The following is a 22,340-nucleotide window of genomic DNA, read 5'->3' as shown; positions in this document are numbered from 1 at the left end:
CTTAAATGTTGATTCAAACCATTTTTGAAAGTTTGTTGTTAAAAAAAAGTATCAAGACTTTTGCACAGTAAGCTAGCTTCATATTACTGTACCTAAAAATAATAATGAACTTAAAGTTTTATCCAGGTCTCTTGTGAATGAGTCCTCGACGCTCAATGGGATAAATCAAGGTTGAATGAAAGTTGTAACTGTAACTTTAAATAAAAAAAACTTCATTACCCAGTAACCATCGCGGAGCACGTAGACGTAAACGACAAAATCAAGATGGTGCTTGAAAGTACTATGGTTTGGTAAGGAATTAGAATTTTGTGTTTAATTTTAAAAGGAATTATAAAGTAATTTAACATATTTAAGGCTCTCACATAAAGATAGTAAATACATTTATTTAAAACGGTCTTTGTTTAACACAAAAATGTTGTTTTTCGCTGTTTTCCACTTCAATTGTCCTGAGTCACTCCACCGGCGTAGCCAGACGCTAGCAGCTAACCTTCATTTTTATGCTTTATTTTTAATTTTTTGCCCTTTTAACAACTTGTTTGTTTTACGGTCATCGTGTTGATATTGTTTGTAGCCAAACGTTTAAATATCCCAAAAGTAAATTTAGGGTTGCGTCTGTCTCTGAATGAAAACGTGTTTTTAACCCTTTAGCGTTAGCTAGCTCACTAAACCTAAACCTGCTTTCTCCCTCAAAACATCAGGTCACGTTCAAATCTTATTTTTCTTAGTACTCGCAGATCACTATATTATTTGAATGTCCCAAACAGTTTAAACGTTTTAAATATTTTCCAAAAAAGGTGCCTCTATTGTTCAGTTTCCATGATCTTGCCTGTGATGTCAATATACATCAATCAACCTTTATTTATACAGGTAAATCCCATTGAGCCTCGAGGACTCATTTACAAGAGACCTGATTTCAACAAAGAAAGATGACAACAATGGACAACAGCAACAACAATAAGCAGTTATAAAAACTCATACTACAGTTTTTTTTTTATTTTTTTTTTTTACAAATAGGATGGCTAAAAGGAAAAAGGTAACAAAACCAAAAAAACTGCTAGATTCCGAGACAAATGTATAAAACTAAAAACAGGAACATGTCTGCATTGGTCCCTGCCAGGAGTCCAACAGATTCTTAAAGCCACTTAGAGAGGTCAAGGTCAAGAGCTTCAAATCTTTTTGTAAGATATTCCAGGAAACAGGAGCGGAGTACGAGAAGGCCCTTTTGCCTAGTTCAGTCCTCACTGAGGGAACACAGCAGGTAATAATGTCCTGAGAGCGCACTCCGTAGCTGCACTCACGCAGAGACATGTAGGAGGAGATGTATGAAGGCAGCAGACCAAGAAGTGATTTAAAGATGAAAATGTACCAGTGAGAGAGTCTGCGTGAAGTTAATGATGTCCAGTTAACCAGTGAATACAGGGTGCAGTGGTGGGTACGATAATCACAGCCAGTTATGAATCTTAGTGCACCATGATAGACAGCATCCAACATCTGCAGGGTTCTTGTAGGAGCGTTCATGTAAATAATATCACCAAAATCAATTGAGGGAAGGAAAGTCACAGATACATACATAGCATTACATTGTGATTTTCCCAAAGGCTATTCAGGTCTCGTCCAGTCACCAGATCAAGATTCAAAAAGTGTTAAATTTACATCGAAAAATAGTTTATATTTATAAAGGGGACCAAATAAAATGGTTCGCTATAAATCAAGAGTTTATGGACCATATTGTCCAACACTTTTACATTTATTCAGAGCTCTATTAGCTTGGTGTCTGGTTGGGAAAATAATTTTCTACACTCCAACTAAATTAAGTCAGGTCCTCTGGATGGTTTCTTTGTGTTGAAAGTACATTTCATCTTTCAGCCAAAAGATTTATCAGTCCGAGGAGCCACAACAAACTCAGTCCCATAAGTAGCACACTAACGTATTGGGACAATTTGATGGTGATGAGATGGTTTCTGCGGCCCATCTCTCCCACGTCGACTTGTCTGAGGCAGCCATGGCCAAAGTAGTTCAAAACATCCAAGTTCATGCTCAACAATCCAGGTAAAAGGTTGTCACTATCTGAGTGTGCTGCTTATGGGACTGAGTTTGTTGTGGCTCCTCGGACTGATGAAGTCTTTTGGATGAAAGACGAAACGTTTCAACAAAAAAGAAACCATCCAGAGGACCGGACTTAACTTTGTTGGATTTTTTTTAACTTGGATTATTGAGCATGAACTTTGATGCAATTTTCTATACTACGGTATTTCATTAGCACTTCTCTTTAGCCTCAGTGGAATAAGTCTTGGAAGTTGAGGGAAAGTGGTTGGAAAAATTAAAAACAGGAAAATAACTTTTGTACGATCAAACTGTTGAGCACTTTGCACTTTTTGTCATGTTGTGATGTGGCTCTGCAGTACTGAAACAGCACAAAATAATCTATAAACTCCATTTTTAGTGTTCATCTACAGCATTGTGACTAAAATTTGACCAATCTATATTATTTAAGGATTTCCCCCCTGTAGTTAATGATGTTTTACACTGCTTTTTGTTTCTTTAGTGTGGACAACAGTGAGTATATGAGAAATGGAGACTTCCTGCCCACTCGGCTGCAGGCTCAGCAGGATGCAGTTAATATCGTTTGTCATTCCAAGACTCGCAGTAATCCAGAAAACAACGTGGGCCTCATCACCATGGCAAAGTAAGAGTCACTGTATTTGTGCTCTTGACATTTAAAGTCGTCCGTTTTAACACCACTGTTCTGTCCGCGTGCAGCAACTGTGAGGTGCTGACCACACTGACTCCGGATACAGGGAGGATACTGTCCAAGCTGCATGCCGTGCAGCCTCGAGGCAACATTAGTTTCTGCACTGGCATCAGGGTGGCACATGTGAGTCTGTGATTTTCATTTGCAGTGAGTGTTCCCTGCAGGACAACAGTAGAGGAGCAGGGGGGAAATTTAAGATTTGTAGATTGCTCTGATAAATTAAAAAACATAAATACGGAGGAGGTTCAAGAATAAAATAATGCAAAATTTTATTTAAGACAAAGTTTAGGTTTAACTAACCTGTGTGCCTTATGTAGCAATGCAGTATGAATGCAAAACAAGTGATGTCAGTGCAATACGGCTAAATCACATAACATAAAATATCTGCATAAAAATGTATTGTAATGTTTTTTTGGTGACATAGTGAAATTTCACAATTTTATTACTTTCTATTGTCTGTTTCTCTCTGTAGCTGGCTCTGAAGCACAGGCAGGGCAAAAACCACAAGATGCGCATTATTGCATTTGTTGGCAGCCCAGTGGAGGACAACGAAAAAGATGTGAGTTAAGTCCTGACTGAAGTTCCAATGGTATTTATCGTTTTACTTTACCAACAGTGGATTTGACCATTGCTAAAAATCAGTCACTTAAGATGGTGTCTCACTGCACTGCGACTATTGGTGAAAGGCATTCACAAGTAGTACTGTCAAACCGTTTGCAGGGTTCTCCATTTTCTCAAGTGAGTTGCAGACGCTCACAGGCTGCACTTCAATTTTGAGCACAAAAAAAATGTGGCTAATTTTCTCTCAAGATAGTCACAAAGTTATCTCAATCCTTTCTTGTGACTTCTTTATTTTTGTTTCTACAAATACTAGTTTGGTAGAGCTCTATTTTGACACCTGCAAAGGAGCTCCTTTTATGACAAAACATCTGAGGCTACAGCCTTGAATGTCCAAAAAAACACACACACTCTCTCTGGTGGGCAGCAATAATAATTAAAAACAGGTCCAAATCTGCCTGCTTTCATTTCTAAGTGTACTCATACTTATAAACCTGCTGTTGGCTGTCACGATGGGTACAAAGCAGGCCAAAACAGATACAATGTGGGTGGAGATGTGCAACAAAATAATATGCACAGCCTAGAATATAGTTTTTTAAACTGTATGCAAAATTAAAAAACTCATCTTTCTTTTTGTTTACAAATTAAAAGGCACCAGGCATCCAGTACATGCCAGACTGGTTGCAACAACTCTGAATTCAGAGAGATTTTAACCATCAATGCCAATTTTGAGTTGCCATCAGTCGCAGCCCAGTGAGGCCTTTATCACGTCTAGCTCAGTGCTTCTCAATTGTTTTCTGTTATGGCATTAGTGTTGCTTTTTTATATTCCAACTTTCTGGATAAAAACAGTTTTTGCATGAACTGAAGTATTTTTTTTCCTTGCAGTTGGTCAAAATGGCAAAGCGTTTGAAGAAAGAAAAAGTCCATGTGGATATCATTAACTTTGGCGAGGAGGTAATTATTTGTCGAAGCTCTACAGACGCTCAGCATCTTGAGGATCCTGCGTGTTGGTGTTTGTGGTGTTTGGTCTCTTCCTGATTCTTTTTGTCCTGCAGGAAATGAACACAGAGAAGCTGACGACCTTTATCAACACGCTGAATGGTAAAGAGGGAGCAGGCTCCCACCTGGTCACGGTACCTCCAGGGCCCAGTCTGGCTGATGCCCTGCTGTCTTCACCCATCCTGGCAGGGGAAGGAGGCGCCGCGTTGGGCCTGGGTGCCAGCGACTTCGAGTTTGGAGTGGATCCTAGTGCAGACCCCGAACTGGCACTGGTAAGAAAACATTGAGGAATTATACACAATTTTTAGTTATTTGCTTTCAATTTCCTGCATATGTGGCAAAAATAACTTCCAGGGTTGATGTATTTTATTGTTGTTTACTTTTTATTTTAGGCTCTTCGTGTGTCCATGGAGGAGCAGAGACAACGGCAGGAGGATGAAGCTCGCAGAGCAGCTGTAGCATCAGCAGCTGAAGCCAGCGTCTCCTCTCCTGCAGCAGACGGTGAGAAAACTCACTAACTGGAGTTTCTTTTTGTCGTTTCAGCTCGCTCCTCCCAGTATGATAAACAAATGGGAAGATGTCAAAGCTACAATTGTTTTTTTTCTTTCTACCTCAGAGTCGGATGATGCCCTGTTGAAGGTGTCTGTTCCACAAATGGACTCGACCACTCCTGCTCTGCCAGACTTCAGCCGCATGACGGAAGACGAACAGATCGCCTACGCTCTGCAGATGTCCATGCAGGGAGCAGGAGCAGGTGAAAATTCATCTTCGTTCTTTTAGATTTCCGTTGAACTGCATATTAATATTCCAGCTTTCTGTTTTGCTTGACAATGTTGGTTTGTGTGTGCACTGAACAGAAATGAGGAGTGAGTGTTTTAAATGTGGCTAAAACTGAAAAATGGACCTCGGCTGAAAAAGTGATAGAAAATGTTGGCATTTCTGCGTTTTAACGTTTTAAACAATTTTATTTAAGAGCAGCTTGTCAAAAATGACCAAGGTTGAATTTTTTTTTTTACCAAGTTTATGTAAATATATATTTTATATATATTTATTTGCTCTGCATTAATTATCTTTTTTCTCCTCCCATCAGAGTTTGGTGCTGAGGACATGGACACGGGCGGTGATGTGGATCCCAGTGAGACTAAGGTCCGGACTCTCTGCGTTAATGTTAAATGTGTTTTTAAATTAAAAACTACTAGTTGCTAATATTCTTATTGTCTTTGTGTGTAGGATGAAGAGGACTATGACGTGATGCAGGATCCAGAGTTCCTTCAGAGCGTTTTAGAAAACCTTCCTGGGGTCGACCCCAACAATGAGGCTATCCGTAACGCCATGGGCTCTCTGGCTTCCCAGGCAGGCTCGAAACCAGACGCCAAGAAGGACGAGGAGAAAAAGAAATGAGCATCGAGAAAGAAATGTTTGATGTACTGTATGATGAATAAGAGATCTGAGAGTTGCACAGTAAGAATGCTTCTCTTCCCAGCAGAGAACAAGTCTTCTATCTTTTCTTTGTTTCTCTGTAAACTCTTATGACCTGAACTTTTCTTTTCTGTGTCAAGCGCATGTGCTCGAGTTTTCTTTTTGTAATATAACTTCTCAGCAATATAAATAGGCTTCTTCAATAAATTTACAAAAAAATTTTTTGAATACTTAGTTACTTGATAATTGTCTGTTCAAACCTTTTGCAAAGCGTCAGTGCATTTTGCATGAAAGTGAACTTCTAGTGCTCCTTAAGCATCAGTGAGTGAAACCACACATTTAAATGTGAAATTTAAAGGTATATGAAATGACGTAAGCTCAATTAATGGAATGTTTTCACTGAAGTGCTGCATACACACCAGGTACTTGGAATTATTCACTTTTAATTCTTAGCTTGTTGAATATAGCACCCAATTTCATTTATTTCAGTTTTTGTCACAAGATGTGGACAATATTTAACATACTGAGTCAAGTTCTAATTTAGAAAAGATCAAATTGCAAAATTTATATAAATAAACCTAATTTTGCTATTATAGCTATTAATATTTCAAAACTGATTTGCCAGGTTTGTCTTTGAATAATTGTGATGGGAAGTTTTCGAGCTGTTTCTGAACACAAACACTCATTTGAACTTGAATCAACAGCTCAAAAAACATTGAAAATCTCAGCGAATGTGTCTTGGGCAAAACTGTTTCTTAATCAAATATATAAATGACTGATTCTGAACGAACGTCATCAAAATAATGCAGTTTAATAACGAATCGTGCATTCAGTAAAAATGTAACGGTTCGCACAAATCTCCATGTTTGATCGCAGCCGCCGTCGCAAACTTGTCGACACCAAACTTGTGCGACCGAGAGGAAAGTCGAACCAGCTTTGCTAACTGGCAGGTAAATAATATACCACACCTCTTCGGTTTGAGCGAACTCAACGCGTATTTAACAAGACATATTAGACCTTCAATAACCGAGAGATTCAGCAATTAAAGTTCATGTTTTCACGGTTTTTCAGGAGGTTCGTTTTTTTTTACCATTAGCATAGCCAACTAGCATGTTACCGCTAACTAAGCTAGCCGTTAGCCGCCACTTGTTGCAGCGTGACAGTAAAGTTTTGACGTTACTCTGGACTTTTAGCTCCATGTCATCTTGTTTATTTTGCATCAAACGAGTCTGCAAATAAAGAATCCAAAGTGTGTTTTCTTCCGTGTAGATATTTTCCCGAGGCTAACGTAAGAGCAGCTGTTGGGTTTAAGTTATCGCAGCGCTGCCATCAGTGACTCATCTGTTGCCTTCCCAGGTTTAGAGTCTCTCCGCTGGCAATGGGGGACATGAAAACCCCGGATTTTGATGACTTGCTTGCAGCGTTTGACATTCCTGACATCGATGCGAAAGAGGCCATTCAGTCCAACCCAGAGGTGCACCGGGATGAGCAGGGTCCTCACAGTGAGCCATCTGGGGTCAGCGTCATTGTGAAGAACACAGTTCGACCAGAGTCTTCTGAACATGAAGAGAAGCCTGTCGGGGATAAAACAGGCAGTCCGTTAAGTGCCTTGGTCTCCCAGGTTCCTGTGAAGTTGCAGGACCTCACCTCGGATCTTGGTCCCAAGCTGTCAGCTAGTGCTACCATGGAGCCTCGGATAACCAATGGCTTTGAAGAGATAGAGTCCAATACACAATCATGGTCCCAGAGTTCTCCTTTTGGGTCCACAACCAGTGACCACAATGCTGCTGGTCCCACTTCATCATCCGCTCCTTCAGCACTTCCTCACCTTTCACCTCACGCACCTCTGAATGTTGAAGCGGATCCTCCTGGTAACCCATTGCCCCCCTTGATACAAAATGCAAACCTGGACACTGAAATCAAGCACATCATAGACGAAGATGAAGATGACTCTGAACCAGATTTAGGAAGTCCACTGGTGATTCAGGAGAGCCCAGAATCCGGAACATCTTCCCCTCCCAAATTTAAACGCAGAGCAAAATTACATCTTGATCAGCTGGGGTCCCATGAAGATACTTCTTGTCTTGTTTCTCCTCCACCTGATCTCTCATCACCAAATAAACTAAAAACTCAGCATGAAGATGGCAGAGAGCCTTCTGCCCCCAGCTCTCCCAACACATCTCTACAAAAATGCCAGGACCTCCTCTCGCCAGTCAGCACAAGCTCAGCAGTGGTCCAGGAGGAGAAATACCCAGAGCATGTAATCGATGAGAGAGACTCACCTGAGAGCCCACCTCCCAGTGAGACTGGTCTTGTGTTCACCACCAGAAACAGCAGCCCAGGTTCAGTCTCCATTTTGAATCAGGAGAAACTAAATCACCAAGAGGAGCTCGTTCAAGGTGAGTACAGTCAAGAGGAGAAGGCAGGAGACACCGAAGAACGGAGTGAAAGCATGGCAGAAGAAAAAGTAAAAACAAATGAGGTGAACTGCAGTACTGCTAGCGAGGATACAGTGGCTTCAAGTGTTGCAGAGATGGTTTCCTCTCCACTCAGGCCACTCAAAGTTAAAATCAAAATGCCTACTGGGAGCATCACAAGAACCGTGACTGGTCTGCCACCTAAAAGGAGCGGAAAGGCCACTGCAAAGGAAGTGGACGGTGCAAAACCTTCATCAGAACACCAGAACGCAAAGTCCAAAAAGGAGCAGTCGGATTTACCAGCAGCAGCAATTCCAGATGCTGCTGATGCAGGTAAAGAGAAGTCCTCAGTGGAGACCAAGACCAAAGTGTCCCCAACAGCAGTGAGCATCACAAAGACTGCAGCACTGCCCTCCGTCTCCTCCTCCAGGACCAGTCCGGGTGCAGTCAACCTGCGCAGTCTGGGGCAAAAAACTCTCAACAGCGGGATGACCACTTTAACTCAGCACCCAGCTCTAACCAGCAACAGACCTGCTTCTATAGTCAACAGCACGGGGGCGATCATTTCAAAGAGCCAGACCAACCTGGTGGAAGCCTTCAACAAAATCCTCAACAACAAGAACCTGCTGCCCAGTTATAAACCAGATCTGAGCTCTGCTCTTCCAGCCGAGTGGGGCCTTTCTCTCCCGGCACAGGTGAGAGCTTTCATCAAGTATATTCTGAAACGCCTGAGCAAATGCAGTTGTTCTAAATTATTCCAGCTTTTACTTTTCTTCAAGAAAGAAAAAAAAGCGTAAGTCTCAAATCAGTGCGTGCAAAGAACATTACAAAAATAATATATATTTAATTGGTTTTCAAATCCACATAAGATTATTAGCCTCAGAATCTGATCTGAGGTCTGTGTGATCGGCTGCAGGGTTATCGCTGTCTGGAATGCGGTGATGCCTTTGCCTTGGAGCAGAGTTTGGCGCAGCACTACGACCGGCGCTCGCTGAGGATCGAAGTGACCTGTAATCACTGCGCCAAGCGGCTGGCCTTTTTCAACAAGTGCAGCTTGCTTTTGCATGCCAGAGAGCACAAGGAGCGAGGCCTGATCATGCAGTGTTCGCACCTCGTCATGAAGCCTGTACCTGTGGACCAAATGATCAGCCAGCAAGAACCAGGAGCAGCAGGTGAGGAAACATCTAGTTATTTTTTTTATCGTTATTTATAGGAGATATTTGCTGTGTACAATGTTTTAATATGTTTATTTAAGTCTGCTTTGTTTCTCTGCTTTATTTTGTCTTTTCAGCACCGTCATCGTCCGTTTCAGGTCAGTCCAGTTTGAAACAAGCTCCTCAGCCACATCAAGCAGCAGCTGCTAAGAAAGACGCAGACTTGGTGCAGTACTCGAGTAATAAATGTCCCGAGTGTCAGGCGCAGTTTGGCAGCAAAGAGGAAGTTTCTGACCATTTCCAAGAAATCAAACTGGCTCACAGCACTGTAAGTTGTGCACACACACACGCACACACACACACACACACACACACTCTTTTAGATCTTAAACATCTGCCTATTTCAGACTTTGCATGTTTTTATTTTGGTCTCACAATTCCGCATATTTTATGTTCATAAATATTTTGCACATTTATTTTTACGTTTCTAACTTGTGGGAACTATGTAAACGTGTCAAAAAACTTTACTCTGAAACTTTCAAGCTTTGACTGCTGCCGTGGTAATTTAGGTTATTTGAAATGGTTTTACTACATAAAACTCCAATCAACCTATGAAATAAGAAAAATGTAATGTAGAATTATTCTTTTCTTTCATGATGATGCATTTCTGAATTATTCTGCAGAACGACTGGGTTGTTTAATCTTAATCTGTCACAGATCTTGTTTACTGTCATCAGCATAGACTGAGGCAGGGTCCTGCTTAAAGAGGCATCACAAACAGGAAGACTGTCCTAAAGTTAAACATCTTGACAGTGTCAACATTTGACTTGTAAAAACAAACACCGTCACTGTTGTTTTGCTTATGTCCTGAAAATCGTACGGCTTTTAATTTTTAGTTTTGCAGCGGATGTGATTGCTGAAGTTTTCATAACATTGCCGATACGTCCATCATCTTGTCTCCGAAGGTTCATTTCTTCACTAATTATTTTTCTGCACATCCTCAATAGTCACATTTCAAACAAACCTAGAAATGTCACGTTTCGTCACGATAAATGAGCACCAAGTGATTTCCTATGTTTGTCTTCTTTTTTCTTCTTCTGCGGTTTAGTCGTGCACAGAGTGCTCTCCTCCCATGCTCCTCCCCAACAGCTGCAGCGCAGCAGCACATCAGCGCAGCCACCAGGGCAGCCCACCACACATCTGTCCAGAGTGCGGGGGCACGCTCAAGCAGCCTCAGTTTCAGAAGCATCTGCTCGAGACTTGTTTGCACTTTTCTCGCCGCATTGGGTACAGGTACGACACCACGCGGTGTGAATAAACTGAGGTATACTGTGCTGTGAAACCAGTCCCATTTCTATATATTTTCTCTGCAGATGTTCCAGCTGCCTCGTCGTGTTTGGAGGGCTGAACTCTGTGAAGTCTCACATCCAACAGGCTCATTGCGACATGTTCCACAAGTGTCCCAGCTGCCCCATGGCCTTCAAATCTGCCCCCAGCATTCAGAGCCACATTACATCTCAGCATCCCGCCCTCACTGGTGGACAGGCTATGTACGTATACAGAACACAAATGTGCTTGAATACATTGTTTTACTCTAAATAAACTCTCCCGATCTTATTTCTTTTACAGGCTAATTTATAAATGTGTCATGTGTGACACAGTTTTTACACACAAGCCGCTGCTGTACTCCCACTTTGACTCTCATTTAACCAATCAGAAGGTGCACGTCTTCAAATGCCCTGAGTGCATCAAGCTGTTTTCTCAGAGAAACTCCCTGCTGGATCATTTCAAGGTATACCTGTGGCTAAATATTCAAATGGAAACACAACATATAAAACAGCTGTTAGATCTTTTTTACTCTCTGTTTTTCAGACCCACAAGACTCGCCTGTCAAAAGTAGAGCAGCCTCCTTCTACAGCTGCTTCCTCACGTGTTTCTGTGAAATTAGAGAGCTCAGAAGAAGAAAGGATGGATAAAGAGAAAGTGAAGACTGAAAGGATGAAGACCCCTTCGGGGTGGAAGTGTCGTTCTTGCAACACGCCGTTTACAGAACGGGAAGACTACATCGCTCATATGAGCCAAGAGCATGGCAAGGTCTGGAAGCCATCTGCAGTCAAAGTCTTACTAGTAAAACTATAAATGGATGGGTGGGGCCAAGTTGTGTATTTATGTTTGTGTTTTATTATGTAGACGTTAAAGAAGTTTCCCTGTAACAAATGTGAGAGCTCCTTCACGACCACTTCCAGTATGGGGCGCCACATCAGAGATAAGCACAAAATCATGACTCGAGGCTTCCGCTGCCAGTAAGTGTTCAGTTGTACTCATTTCTTTGTTTTAAGCAACGCCGTTTCCAAAGAAAAAACACAACAACATCTAAATAGTGTAACATTTAACAGCAGCTCTGCATGGAGAACAGACACATATCTGTAGTGAAAATCACTGCAGAAGTATTTTTTTTTTATCTCTTTCTGCACCTCCAAATCTGAGTCCACAGTCGGACAAAAGTGTGGACTGCCCTCCGGGTTTGGAGTGAGGTTCTGCCTGAAGTGGTAGAGTTCAAGTATTGTGGAGTTTTGTTCACGAGCAGGAAACTGACAAACGAATCGGTGTAGCATCTGCAGTATTGTGAACTCTGTGCTGGTCCGTTATGGTGACGAGGGAGTTGAGCTGTAAGGTGAAGCTCTCTGTTTACATGTCGGTCTATGTTCCTACCTTCATCTTTGGCCACAAACTCTGGGTAGTGAATGAAAGAACGAGATCGTGGATACAGACAGTTGAAATTAATTTCCTCTGCACGTGAGCTGGACTCTTCCTTATGGTCCTTATGCATTGTCAGGCCTGACCTGACCTAGACTGGCCCGACCCGGGTTCTGCCCCAGGTTTTGAGTGTTGGCGTTGGACAGTCTGGCTCATTTCCAGCTCAACCTTCGGAACCTAGAGACCTGGAGTTTCATTCGAGCTGGGCTGGTGCTGCACATTTGATGCCAGCAGACTGCCGGCCATTGATTGGTTCGCCGGCCCGAGGAGGTCACATCACAGATGAGTCATACTTCCAGCGATTGCTCCTTACCACCATTTCCTTCAGCTATTTGCTTCTGGACAGTTTTGTGTGACAGAGAGAGCTCCTGTTTTTCCTTAGAGAAAATGGCAACGCAATAGATAGCACCAGTGGCCTGGAAAAATGACGAGGTGCAGTTATTGCTGAGCTGAGATTTGCGCGCCCTTAATGTAACGATCCCGCTCACATCGAGGAGTCGCTCTGCTGAAAGTGAACAAAACCAGAGGAAGACCGGGCTAGGCCGACTGGCTGGTACAGGTTTTATAACGCTTAAGAGTCATTAGAGATGGAGTGAGAAGTTCAGTTATCTGGAAGAAACTCGGAGTAGAGCCGCTGCTCCTCCACATCAAGAGGAGCCAGTTGAGGTGGTTCTAGGTATCTGGTAAGGATGCTCCCTGTGCACCTCCCTAGGGAGGTGCTCTGGGCATGTTCGAATGGGAGGAGACCCAAGACACACTGGACAGACCATGTCTCTTGGCTGACCTGGGAACGCCTTGGAGTCCTCCCAGAAGAGCTGGAAGAGGTGGCTGTGGAACGAGATGTCTGGACCTCCCTACTTTAACTGCTGCCCCCACGACCTGACTCAAGAACAAGCAGAAGATAAATGATGGATCTTACTGCCTTGATACATTTATATATATTAATATCATGTTCAAAATATATTTGTCTGTGTGTTGTCATGCAGCTGTAAAATAAAGCATAGAAATTACACATCAAAACATGAAGCTTGATTGAGAATAGCGTTCTATGACTTGTGGTGCACGGCTCAGCGTGGAGGTCCACGAGAGCTCAGCGGTCAGAGCTTGTAATCCTGAGGCTGCAGGTTCGAGCATCAGGAAGTCCATCCGGTGTAAAACAATGGCCAACTCTAGTGGGAGTTCACTCACTGTGGTCACGCCTGCAGAGCTGAAAGAAAAACACCAACGTTCATAACGCACACAAGATTTTCTAAAAGCTGCAAGGACATTTTTATTGGAGATGAGTAGGATTTTCGGGGGAACGGGTGATAAAACCAAGCCCTCTTTGGAGCTCTGCAGCTCAGGTGTATTTCACAGAAACATCATTCAGCAGGTCACACAGGAAGTTGGGTTTTTTATGACTGAACTGGCATTTTGATATATTTTATGGTTTTTACTCAAACCACAGTTCAAGTTTCATGATTTTCCACAGAATGTTCACTTGACAGTTGATGCCTGATCCCGTTTTTGAGCTGGTCTTAAAATGTGCAGGTCTTGTGCAAACAAACTTTTCTTACTCTCATAGCTCTTATGCTCATATGCAAACACTACAACAAACAGAGACGTTGTGGTCTTCCTTCACACAGCAGGTGTCACTGATAACTCCCACCAGAACACAGAGCATGTGCATCACTCTGTATTTCTGTCTGCCGCTCACTAACTTGGCAGTGATGAACTAATTTTGTAACTTGTAGGAAGAACTGACATGTAACATGTATGTTGTGTAGGTTTTGTTCTAACAGTAAGAAGACGTTCAGCAGCCGAGCGATGCTGGACAGGCACGTTCAGCTGAGACACAGCACGAGCAACACGGGCCAGGACACCCTGACGGTAAGACACCTGCTCCGTGCTCCTGCAGAGTCAACGCAGCAGCGTCTGTAAATTCATCTAACTGGTTTTAATGTCTGCGAACAGAGAGCCGACGACGCTGAGAGTTCCTCAGAACAGGATGGAGGTTTCAGGTCTCGGCGGAGACGTCGGGCAGCTGTGAAAACGGAGCGGGATGCAGAGTCCACAGACAGGACGAGTCCGGCAAAGAAGCTACGGTCCTCCTCCACTCCTGCTGGTCAGCCAGAGTCTGGGTTCAGCTGTGCTCCCTGTGGATTCACCACAGAGGACAAGGCAGCCTTCGCCGAGCACATCAGCCAACACAGGCGAGGAGGGACGGAGGGCGGCGATCTGCAGTGCGTGCACTGTGGCGCCTGCTTCACGTCCACGTCCTCCCTGTCCCGCCATCTGTTCATCACCCACAAAGTGAGGGACGAGTTCAGCGACGGCCAGCAAGATGTCGGCGCGCACCCGTCGACCTCCGTTAACTTCAAGAACCACGACGATAAGAGTTCCCTGAACGGTTCTGACTCGGCTTCACCCCCCACGGGTCAGGAGGACGGATCGTTCACCTGTAAGGTCTGCGGTAAACACTTTGAGAAGACCACTGACCTGAACACACACTTCAGAACTCACGGGATGGCTTTTATTAATGCAAGGAACGCAAGCAAAACCTCGTGAAGATAACACAAGTGTCTGATGTTCATGGAGGAAAAAAACTGTGCAAGTGCCTTTTTTCATACGTAGGTCACACACGTACTAAATAACCAAAGATTATTCATCTTAAACGTGTCAATAAATGTGTTGTAAAACAGTTCAATGTTCCTCTACTGTAAGATCAGCCTTAATGTTGACACTCAGGACTTGCTGCTGCGCTTCTCCATAACCATTCTAATGACATGAGAGCTACTTCCTGTTTACAGTTTGAGCTACTTCCTGTTTACAGTTTGACCACAGCATGGCCACATTCACATAATCATGAGTTGTGAATATTAATCTTCTCCCGCTGTGATTCTTTTGATTTTAGTCACTTAGACAACGGAGACTCAGGCGATGATGTCCTGTGAATTCTTGTTTTTAAAAAATGACTTCATCAGTTGAGATTTGTGGATTTAATAATTTCCTGACACATTTCTTAAAGCGTACCATTTTGTTTATCTCCTTCAGTTATCATCCTGATTATGTTTGTGTGTGAATCAAAGTTAGCTAAACTTACATTTTTATCATTCACCGTGAGTTTGGACACTTACAGTCCTGGTATTATATACAGATGTGGGTAAAAATGTGATTTATACTTGATTTGTTTGCCGTCACAGTTTTGATCCTTCAAGTTTTAAACGTGCGCACGTTTCTGATCAAACTGATCCGCACCTTTCTGGAAAACGTTAACGGTTTTGGAAATCAGCAATAATGTGACGTGTAAATATATTGTTTGTTAGGATAAAACTTTCTAAATATGTAAAACTTAACTCTTAAATGAAAGTACTTCATTTGCGTATAATTTACTGATTGGTTTCTTAGTAAATTTATAGTTTTTGTTTTGCAGGTAAACGTAGACGTTTTTCTTTATCAGATTACTGTAAACAAAATATTGGTTTAGTTGTACTTTTCCTGTGTACCTGAGGGAAATGAATACTTGTACTTGAGTTTTAGACGCTGTTAAAGTGTTGAAATTGTTTAGCAACGTTTTTTAATGGACAGAACTTCGTTACGTCAGGACTGTTCTGTACATATCCTATATTGTTGTGCTTCAAATATTTTTAACCTTTTTGTTTAAATTTTTTACAGATCATGTCACGCCTGATAAGAAGCCCGTTGTCTGTAAATTTTCACTTTTCTACATCAATGATATCCATAAACGTTGCTATTAAAATTAACTGTTCTTGTTTAAACTTTTAAAAGTAATCATCTTTAGGTGTTAGACTTTATAAACATCTTTCTAATCAAATGTTTCTGAATGAAAATAAAACTGGCACAGTGGCTGTTTATTAATAATCTTTGGGTTTATTTAATCTGTCCCCCTGCGTTTCATCAGCATGTTCTCTATTAACAAAGCAACAATTTTTAACATTAAATTCCTCTTCCTTCTATTAAAATAGACTCTCTTATAAACATACAGTTCAAAAACAACAGATCTGAAGAACAGGAATCTCCAGCAGTCAAACAGTATTTTATCTCTTCAACACAAAAGATGAAATTGGAAGAACTGCATTTTTAAGTAAGTGCTCTATGAAGATGACTACACGTCGTCTTGTTTTTGCAGCAGGATGTTCAGGCTCTTCACAGGAGAAGGATCCCGATGAGGAGAAACAGAGCCGGCTTCACGAAGGCGTAGATCCCCTCCACGCTCAGCGCTGGAGCTCCTGAACAGAAACAAGACGTACGCCACAATAAATTCACAATAAAGTCTTAAATGAGCCATGGCTTAATTAAATTCATTACGGTCACTCTAGGCTGTTTTAAATATCTGGCTTTGTTTTTAAGGTGGTGGGACTTTACATCACTCTGCATCAGTTGAAGCGTTAATCAAATATGTAGATTTAAACATTTATTTGCTGCTTTTCTGAGGCCACCAGTTGTGTACATTAGCTTTTTTTTTTTTAAAGAAATTATAATGATGGAACAAAAGTGGTTACAGAAACACTTGTTATAAAGTCCTAATTATTCCCTAAATATAATTAAATCTGATTAAGTTAGGCTCAAATGTCAACAAGTTGTCTGGTTTGTTGTAGGGGACCAAACATGTACATTCTGCTTATTAGCCATTTTTTGATTCTTAATGTATCAGTCTGTTAAAATACTTGTTTTCATGAAACTTGGTCAGAATTAGGTTTTTTTTTTACTTTTAAAATGTCATAACCCCCACTATTGCACGGTGAAGAGAATATAGGAGTGCTGCACAAAGCACACACACTCTTTACCCCATGGTGAAGAGTCCTACCTGTCTGAAAATGTTTTATACGTTGTGTTTTCGATAGAAATTATCAAGTTTCTATAACAAAAATGGTAAATCCACCCATCCATCCATCCATCCATCCATTATCTTTACCCGCTTATTCCATTTTGGGTCACGGGGGTCGCTGGTGCCCATGTCCAGCAATCACTGTGCGAGGGGCGGGGTACACCCTGGACAGGTCGCAAGTCCATCACAGGGCCACGTAGAGACAAACGAGACAAACAACCATTCACTCTCTCACTCACACCTAGGGACAATTTAAAGAGTTACCAATCAGCCTAACATGCATGTTTTTGGTCTGTGGGAGGAAACCGGAGTACCCGGAGAAAACCCACGCATGCACGGAGAGAACATGCAAACTCCACCCAGAAAGGCCCCTGGACCGGGGTTTGAACCAAGGACCTGCTCGCTGAGAGGCAGCAGCTCTACCAGTTGCGCCACCGTGCTGCCTAAAATGGTAAATATGAAAAATAATAAAACTTCATATATGGTTAGGTCTGAAGTTGTTGAAAATATTTCATGCAGTGGAAGTAAAAAAAAAAAACATTTATACATTACATTTTTTAATTGGGATTTTATAAGAAGGCCATTTGGGCCCAAAGGTGTTACGTTTATTGTCATTTTAAAGGTGCCTCAAGGGTTGAAAGCTAAAAAAATAATTTGAAGAAATGATTAGCATTCAGATATATATTTTAAATAATAAAACAAAAGTAACAACAGTGTCCTGATGCATGCTCAATAATCCAGTTGGTTAGGTCCTCTGGACAGATTCTTCAAAAAAGAACAACTACCTTGTTAGAAGTAGTTTTATGTTGCATTTGATCTCTTTTAAACTTGATATTTGACTATATGTAAAAAATAAAATCCACCAAGTTCACTGCTTGGTACTAAGCAAGAAGCGTTTTGTGGGTTTTCAGCTCAGAACACATTTCTGTGAAGGACGTTTGCAAATTCAAATTGAAATTTACGTAGTTTACTGATACAAGCATCTTGTCATGAAACTACATTTTATACTTTCTTTGAAATATTATTTGAATATATGTTTGCTTTAATATTTAATCATAGTGCTGAGAAACAAAAAAAATCATTGAATCAGACCTTTCTGACAGATTTTGATGACAAGAGAAACTCGATTAATCGCAGAGTTTTAATGTGTTCAGGATGACGGCAGCAGCCAAACTGTTCAGTTTGTGAGTTGAAACTAAGAACTGGGGCTTTTCTTACCAGCTCCGGCAGGCTGGGTCTGCGGCTCATCTTGGCCGACCGTACCGGCTGCCGCCACGTTGAGAGCGGCCCGCTGCTCAGCTGTTAGAGCTGCTCGCTGTTCGCTGGTCACCATGACGGCGTTGTCAGGCCCGAGAGCCTCCAGCTGAGCAACAGAGAGAGCCTGATGGGAACAGAAGAAAGAGATACCAAAATTAGAACATTTAATTAAGTAAACGCTTGTGCAAAGAAAATGTGACTTAGAGGAACTGAATAAATGTGGAATAAACTAAATATTTGGACGCAGCGAGGAGATTGTCCAAAGATTCAAGAATATTACAGATTGTGTTCCTCTGATTCAACAAATCAAATGGGGGAGACAAAGCTTCTTACAGAAAAGACTTGTGGAGGGACCTGTGGAATACAAGTCTGGCTGAAGAATGAGAAGACAGAGGAGTCCAGGGAAGACATTTCTTTTGCATCCAACCCAGCTGAGGGAGACAGACCCATGAGAATTCATCATTTATCTGCTGCCGAGCGTAAACACTTAATAACCGTTCCAAATCCTCTTGAGGATTTTTGATTGATTAGCAAGTCGATTAATTGATCTCACCCATGATGTTGTCAAATTCAGACACCTGGGCTTCAGTCCAGGACGTGACGCTTCCAAACGCCGACACAGCAAGTGTTTTGAGCTGCTGTAAAACCTCAGAGGGGCACTGAAGACCACTCATTGAACCCACGGCATCCCTGTGACAAACACATCCCAACATATCTCACTGCTCCTCACACATTTAGTATCTGAGGGAAAAAGCCTTTATCCAAAAGACAACTCTGATTAGTTACACTATTTAAGTTATAATTTATTCCATTTACACTAACAGTATTTATTTAACACTACTATCAGATAGTGATAAATCTTAGTTTTTTGACGTTAAGTGGAAAATCTTTAGTTGAGAGAAACAACAATGACGTGTTTTGCAGTCGGTTATGGTAGCAGGTGTTTCTAATGCTACACCCTTCTGTTTGTAGAAGTATGAGTTTTATCAGGGGCGGAAATCATTTGTCGGACGGACGAGTAGCAATGCAGAAATTATTTGTCTGCTGAACGAACCTGAAGGCATTCAGGCTGAGCTGACTGAACTCAGTGGAGTTTAGACCGCAGATGAACCGGTTTAGTCCGACCATGTCTGGAGCTTCCAGCAGCGCCGCGGTCAGATTGTTGTATTTAGACACACTTTTCCACACTGACGACAACTGTTGGGACAAGACTCACGTTACGACCGTAACTTACTGTTACAAACGTGGAACTGTATGTGTAACTGACCTGTGAATAATTCCAGCCACACTGGGCAATGTCGTCCAGAACGTCGAGCGGCAGCTGAAGCTGCTCCAGCTCAGAGTTGGAGAAGCCCTGCGTAATGCACCCCAGCTGCAAGACTGCACTGCCAGCCATCTGGGCTACAGGGCCAAAGGCCTGCACAAGTTCACAAAAAAACATTTCAGCTGAACACAAAAATCACAGCGCAAGATGTATTTGTTATCCCTACAATGGTTATAAAACCGCAGCTAAACAATGAATGAACAACCAGAATGTTCAGCTCCAGGATGAGCTCCTGCACTGTACCTGGATTGCTTTTTTACGGAGCACAGCCAGTTGTTCTGCAGTGTAGCCAGTGACCGACCCGAGATATTCAACAGTAGCCAGGAATGTGCTATTTGACATCATTTCCAGCTGTGCTGCTGTCCAGTAGACGTTATCCTGGCCCAGTTGTACAATCAGCGTTTCAGTAGGTTCTGTAGCGTTGCTGTAACTGTTACTGTCAGCTGAGAGCAGCAGATGGACAGAGACGTAGAAAGGTACATAATCAGACGAGCGTCTTTAAATACAGTCACAAACTGAACACGTTTGGTCCTCACCTGCTCTCCTTTTACGTGCCGGACTTGATGTGGTGCTGTTGGTGGTGCTGGGGTTAGTAGAGACTTTAAACAACTTCTTTTTGAAAGCATCTGAAATGTGGGTGAGACGTGACCTCAGGAAAACAAGAACATCCTTCAGCCAAGGCTAACAAAGACAGAGAAGTAGAAAGAAAATGTTTAGGAGATAAATTCATGTTAGTTTTGAGCACCGTATTGGGCAGGTGGCAAACGAAGACGATGGACAGTTAAATGTGAGGAAGATACACACTTCATTGGGTAGAGCAGACACAATAGTGTCATTCAGAAGAAGGAGGGGGCCCAGCAGCTCCACAGTGTCAGCCGTCCAATTAGAGGGACCCCTAAAAGCAACAAATCACCCCGAATCAGACTGTGCTCTCTGAAGCAGCTCCATCCACTGGAAGTAGGACCTACCCGAACATCTCGGTGACCAGTTGAATTAGATTGGCTCTGTGGCTTGGAGGAATGTACTGACAGGAAGCCAAGGCCTGGAGGCTGAACGTGATCACATCAGGAGCCATCAGAGTCAACTCAGAGGGATCCACCTCACACACGAGCGGTCCAAGCCTCAACACGTCTGCACTGGTCAGGTCAGACATATTCTTTCCCTGAAAATTCACAGGAATCTGTCACTGGATCACATTTTTGGGTTACAATGTTCAAACAGAACAGAATATTGGTTTGTCACTAGTCATGCATCTGTGTGCGTACAATGGTCAGGCAAAGAAGAGCTCGATTGCTGAGTGCTCGACGAGATGGAGCCTGAAGAGGCAACGAGCTCAGGTTGGCTGCTTCCATTTTGTCCAGGAACACCTGACACACCGAGTCAGGTAAATCCTTCACTTTCCCTGGTCTGGGTTGATGAAAATAGGAAGAAAAAAAAAACAACAACAAAGATTTATAAACATATGTATAAAATGAATATAAAGTAATTTAGAGAGCATGCTGTTTGCTTACGGCAGGTAAATTAGTAACAATGTAGGAATTGCAGCCAGCTTCTGCTCTGAGATGTTTTTAAAATAGTCCTTTCTCTCTTGCTCCAAACTCATAAAAAGTTTCTGTGCAGCACATCCTGCCTGAAAACACAGTATATGAATTATCAGCAGGTACGTTTTGTTATATCTACAGATGGCAGGAAGCGTCAGTGAAGTCTTACTTGAGCTTTGGAAAGCCACTCAGGGTTTTCTGTCATGGCCTGAGCCACGTCGAGCATGTTCGTGTTGTTAACTTCTGCAATCATCTTACAGGTGATGCCGCGGAGGATGGAATTCAGCCTCCTGGTTCAGAAAATAACATTTTGAACGGCAGAAATGATTCAACAGACTGTGTACATGAGGTCTGCATCAGCTGTGATTTTGGGAGAGTTCATTGTGTTTTTTCATGTATCATTATTAAAGGAGATGCAAAAGTTATTTATGCTGAAGTTTTTTAATACAGAAAGTATTTATATGTAGAAAGTTATTTTTCACTCATAAATCCCATTATAGAGTACTTTAGATAATGGAATGACCTTTAAAGGTCCCAAGGTCCAACAGGAGACTGAGAGGTGACCGAGCGTTCTCAGTCGCTGCCCCTAAACTGTGGAACGAGCTGCCTCTGCATGTCAGACAAGCTGGCTCACTTCCTGTTTTTAAGTCTTCTCTGAAGACACATCTTTTCTCTTTGGCTTTTACTTCAGTTTGAAATGTTGGTTTTAATGACTCTAAGTTATTTGTTTTATTTTATTTGTTATCTTTATTTTATTTCACATTTTTAACGTGTGGGGTTTTTATGTTTTTGTATGTCCTAGTGTACAGCACTTTGGCCAACAGTGTTGTTTTAAAGTGCTCTATAAATAAAGTTGTATTGTATTGTATTGTATTAAATCTGTGATAATTAGGGATGCACAATATTGGATTTTTGGCTGATATTCGATATGCCGATATGTTAAAACTTATTTGGCCGATAACTGATACCAATACCATTTTTATTTTTTTTCCTAGACCTATTTACAGAAACTACATAGCTTTCTCTGCTGTGGAATTAAAATACTACATTATTCTGCATGATCTTTGTCAATTTGGTCTGCTACCAAATGCAGATGCCAAAAAGGAGGCTGAAAATGATGTAACACTTCAACTTGGATTTTGTTTAATGTCAAATGTATTTGTGACATTTACTCTCTCTAACACAATGACATCACTCGATCAGTGCAAATTTGTAAATTTTCACAAATCTAAATGGCGTGTGTGATGTCATAACGTTGCGCTGGCGCTGCAGCCATCCTTGTCACTGGGTTGTCATACAAAAACAACACCTTTCATATACATATTGGACGAA

At 41.9% G+C, this 22,340-nt stretch overlaps 3 protein-coding genes across 3 annotated transcripts in view; 2 read left to right on the top strand and 1 right to left on the bottom strand.

Annotated features, from left to right (window-relative positions):
- The first annotated feature begins 244 nt into the window (after nucleotides 1-244).
- LOC119410046 (26S proteasome non-ATPase regulatory subunit 4) lies at nucleotides 245-5,908 on the top strand. The gene is made up of 10 exons (XM_037676950.1): nucleotides 245-290; nucleotides 2,546-2,686; nucleotides 2,761-2,875; nucleotides 3,225-3,311; nucleotides 4,198-4,266; nucleotides 4,368-4,583; nucleotides 4,704-4,812; nucleotides 4,928-5,065; nucleotides 5,402-5,457; nucleotides 5,542-5,908. The coding sequence occupies exons 1-10, from the start codon at nucleotides 265-267 to the stop codon at nucleotides 5,710-5,712; spliced, it is 1,128 nt and encodes a 375-aa protein (XP_037532878.1). The 5' UTR covers nucleotides 245-264; the 3' UTR covers nucleotides 5,713-5,908.
- Nucleotides 5,909-6,628: 720 nt separating this feature from the next.
- On the top strand, nucleotides 6,629-14,745 carry znf687a (zinc finger protein 687a). Its single transcript, XM_037676949.1, has 11 exons — nucleotides 6,629-6,680; nucleotides 7,087-8,842; nucleotides 9,064-9,319; nucleotides 9,439-9,629; nucleotides 10,410-10,594; nucleotides 10,675-10,851; nucleotides 10,931-11,093; nucleotides 11,174-11,395; nucleotides 11,492-11,604; nucleotides 13,825-13,927; nucleotides 14,012-14,745. The coding sequence occupies exons 2-11, from the start codon at nucleotides 7,109-7,111 to the stop codon at nucleotides 14,603-14,605; spliced, it is 3,738 nt and encodes a 1,245-aa protein (XP_037532877.1). The 5' UTR covers nucleotides 6,629-6,680; nucleotides 7,087-7,108; the 3' UTR covers nucleotides 14,606-14,745.
- Nucleotides 14,746-15,928: 1,183 nt separating this feature from the next.
- The window catches only part of otoa (otoancorin), a 13,722-nt gene continuing 7,310 nt past the window's right edge, over nucleotides 15,929-22,340 (bottom strand). Inside the window, exons 15-27 of the mRNA XM_037676643.1 lie at nucleotides 21,178-21,298; nucleotides 20,979-21,097; nucleotides 20,733-20,874; nucleotides 20,436-20,629; nucleotides 20,272-20,362; nucleotides 20,004-20,148; nucleotides 19,711-19,910; nucleotides 19,411-19,560; nucleotides 19,198-19,340; nucleotides 18,697-18,833; nucleotides 18,477-18,574; nucleotides 18,105-18,267; nucleotides 15,929-16,287 (exon numbers count right to left, since the gene is read on the bottom strand). Coding sequence (XP_037532571.1) covers nucleotides 16,205-16,287; nucleotides 18,105-18,267; nucleotides 18,477-18,574; nucleotides 18,697-18,833; nucleotides 19,198-19,340; nucleotides 19,411-19,560; nucleotides 19,711-19,910; nucleotides 20,004-20,148; nucleotides 20,272-20,362; nucleotides 20,436-20,629; nucleotides 20,733-20,874; nucleotides 20,979-21,097; nucleotides 21,178-21,298 — 1,786 coding nt within the window. The 3' untranslated portion in view covers nucleotides 15,929-16,204. The remainder of the gene's footprint in view (nucleotides 16,288-18,104; nucleotides 18,268-18,476; nucleotides 18,575-18,696; nucleotides 18,834-19,197; nucleotides 19,341-19,410; nucleotides 19,561-19,710; nucleotides 19,911-20,003; nucleotides 20,149-20,271; nucleotides 20,363-20,435; nucleotides 20,630-20,732; nucleotides 20,875-20,978; nucleotides 21,098-21,177; nucleotides 21,299-22,340) is intronic.

Source organism: Nematolebias whitei, chromosome 5, assembly GCF_014905685.2.
Source record: "Nematolebias whitei isolate Nwh7 chromosome 5, NemWhi1, whole genome shotgun sequence".
In the NCBI taxonomy this organism is placed as follows: domain Eukaryota; kingdom Metazoa; phylum Chordata; class Actinopteri; order Cyprinodontiformes; family Rivulidae; genus Nematolebias; species Nematolebias whitei.
The sequence above is the reverse complement of the archived record's forward strand: the minus strand, read 5'-3'. Positions and strand labels throughout refer to the sequence as shown.

Excerpts from the sequence above, each read along its gene's own strand:
- LOC119410046 (XM_037676950.1), top strand. The coding sequence starts at position 265 with ATGGTGCTTGAAAGTACTATGGTTTG. Across the intron at positions 291-2,545 it reads CTTGAAAGTACTATGGTTTG|TGTGGACAACAGTGAGTATA; the intron begins GTAAGGAATTAG and ends TTGTTTCTTTAG. Across the intron at positions 4,584-4,703 it reads CAGACCCCGAACTGGCACTG|GCTCTTCGTGTGTCCATGGA; the intron begins GTAAGAAAACAT and ends TTTTTATTTTAG.
- znf687a (XM_037676949.1), top strand. The coding sequence starts at position 7,109 with ATGGGGGACATGAAAACCCCGGATTTTGATGACTTGCTTGCAGCGTTT. Across the intron at positions 10,852-10,930 it reads CTCACTGGTGGACAGGCTAT|GCTAATTTATAAATGTGTCA; the intron begins GTACGTATACAG and ends TTTCTTTTACAG. Across the intron at positions 11,396-11,491 it reads TGAGCCAAGAGCATGGCAAG|ACGTTAAAGAAGTTTCCCTG; the intron begins GTCTGGAAGCCA and ends TTTATTATGTAG.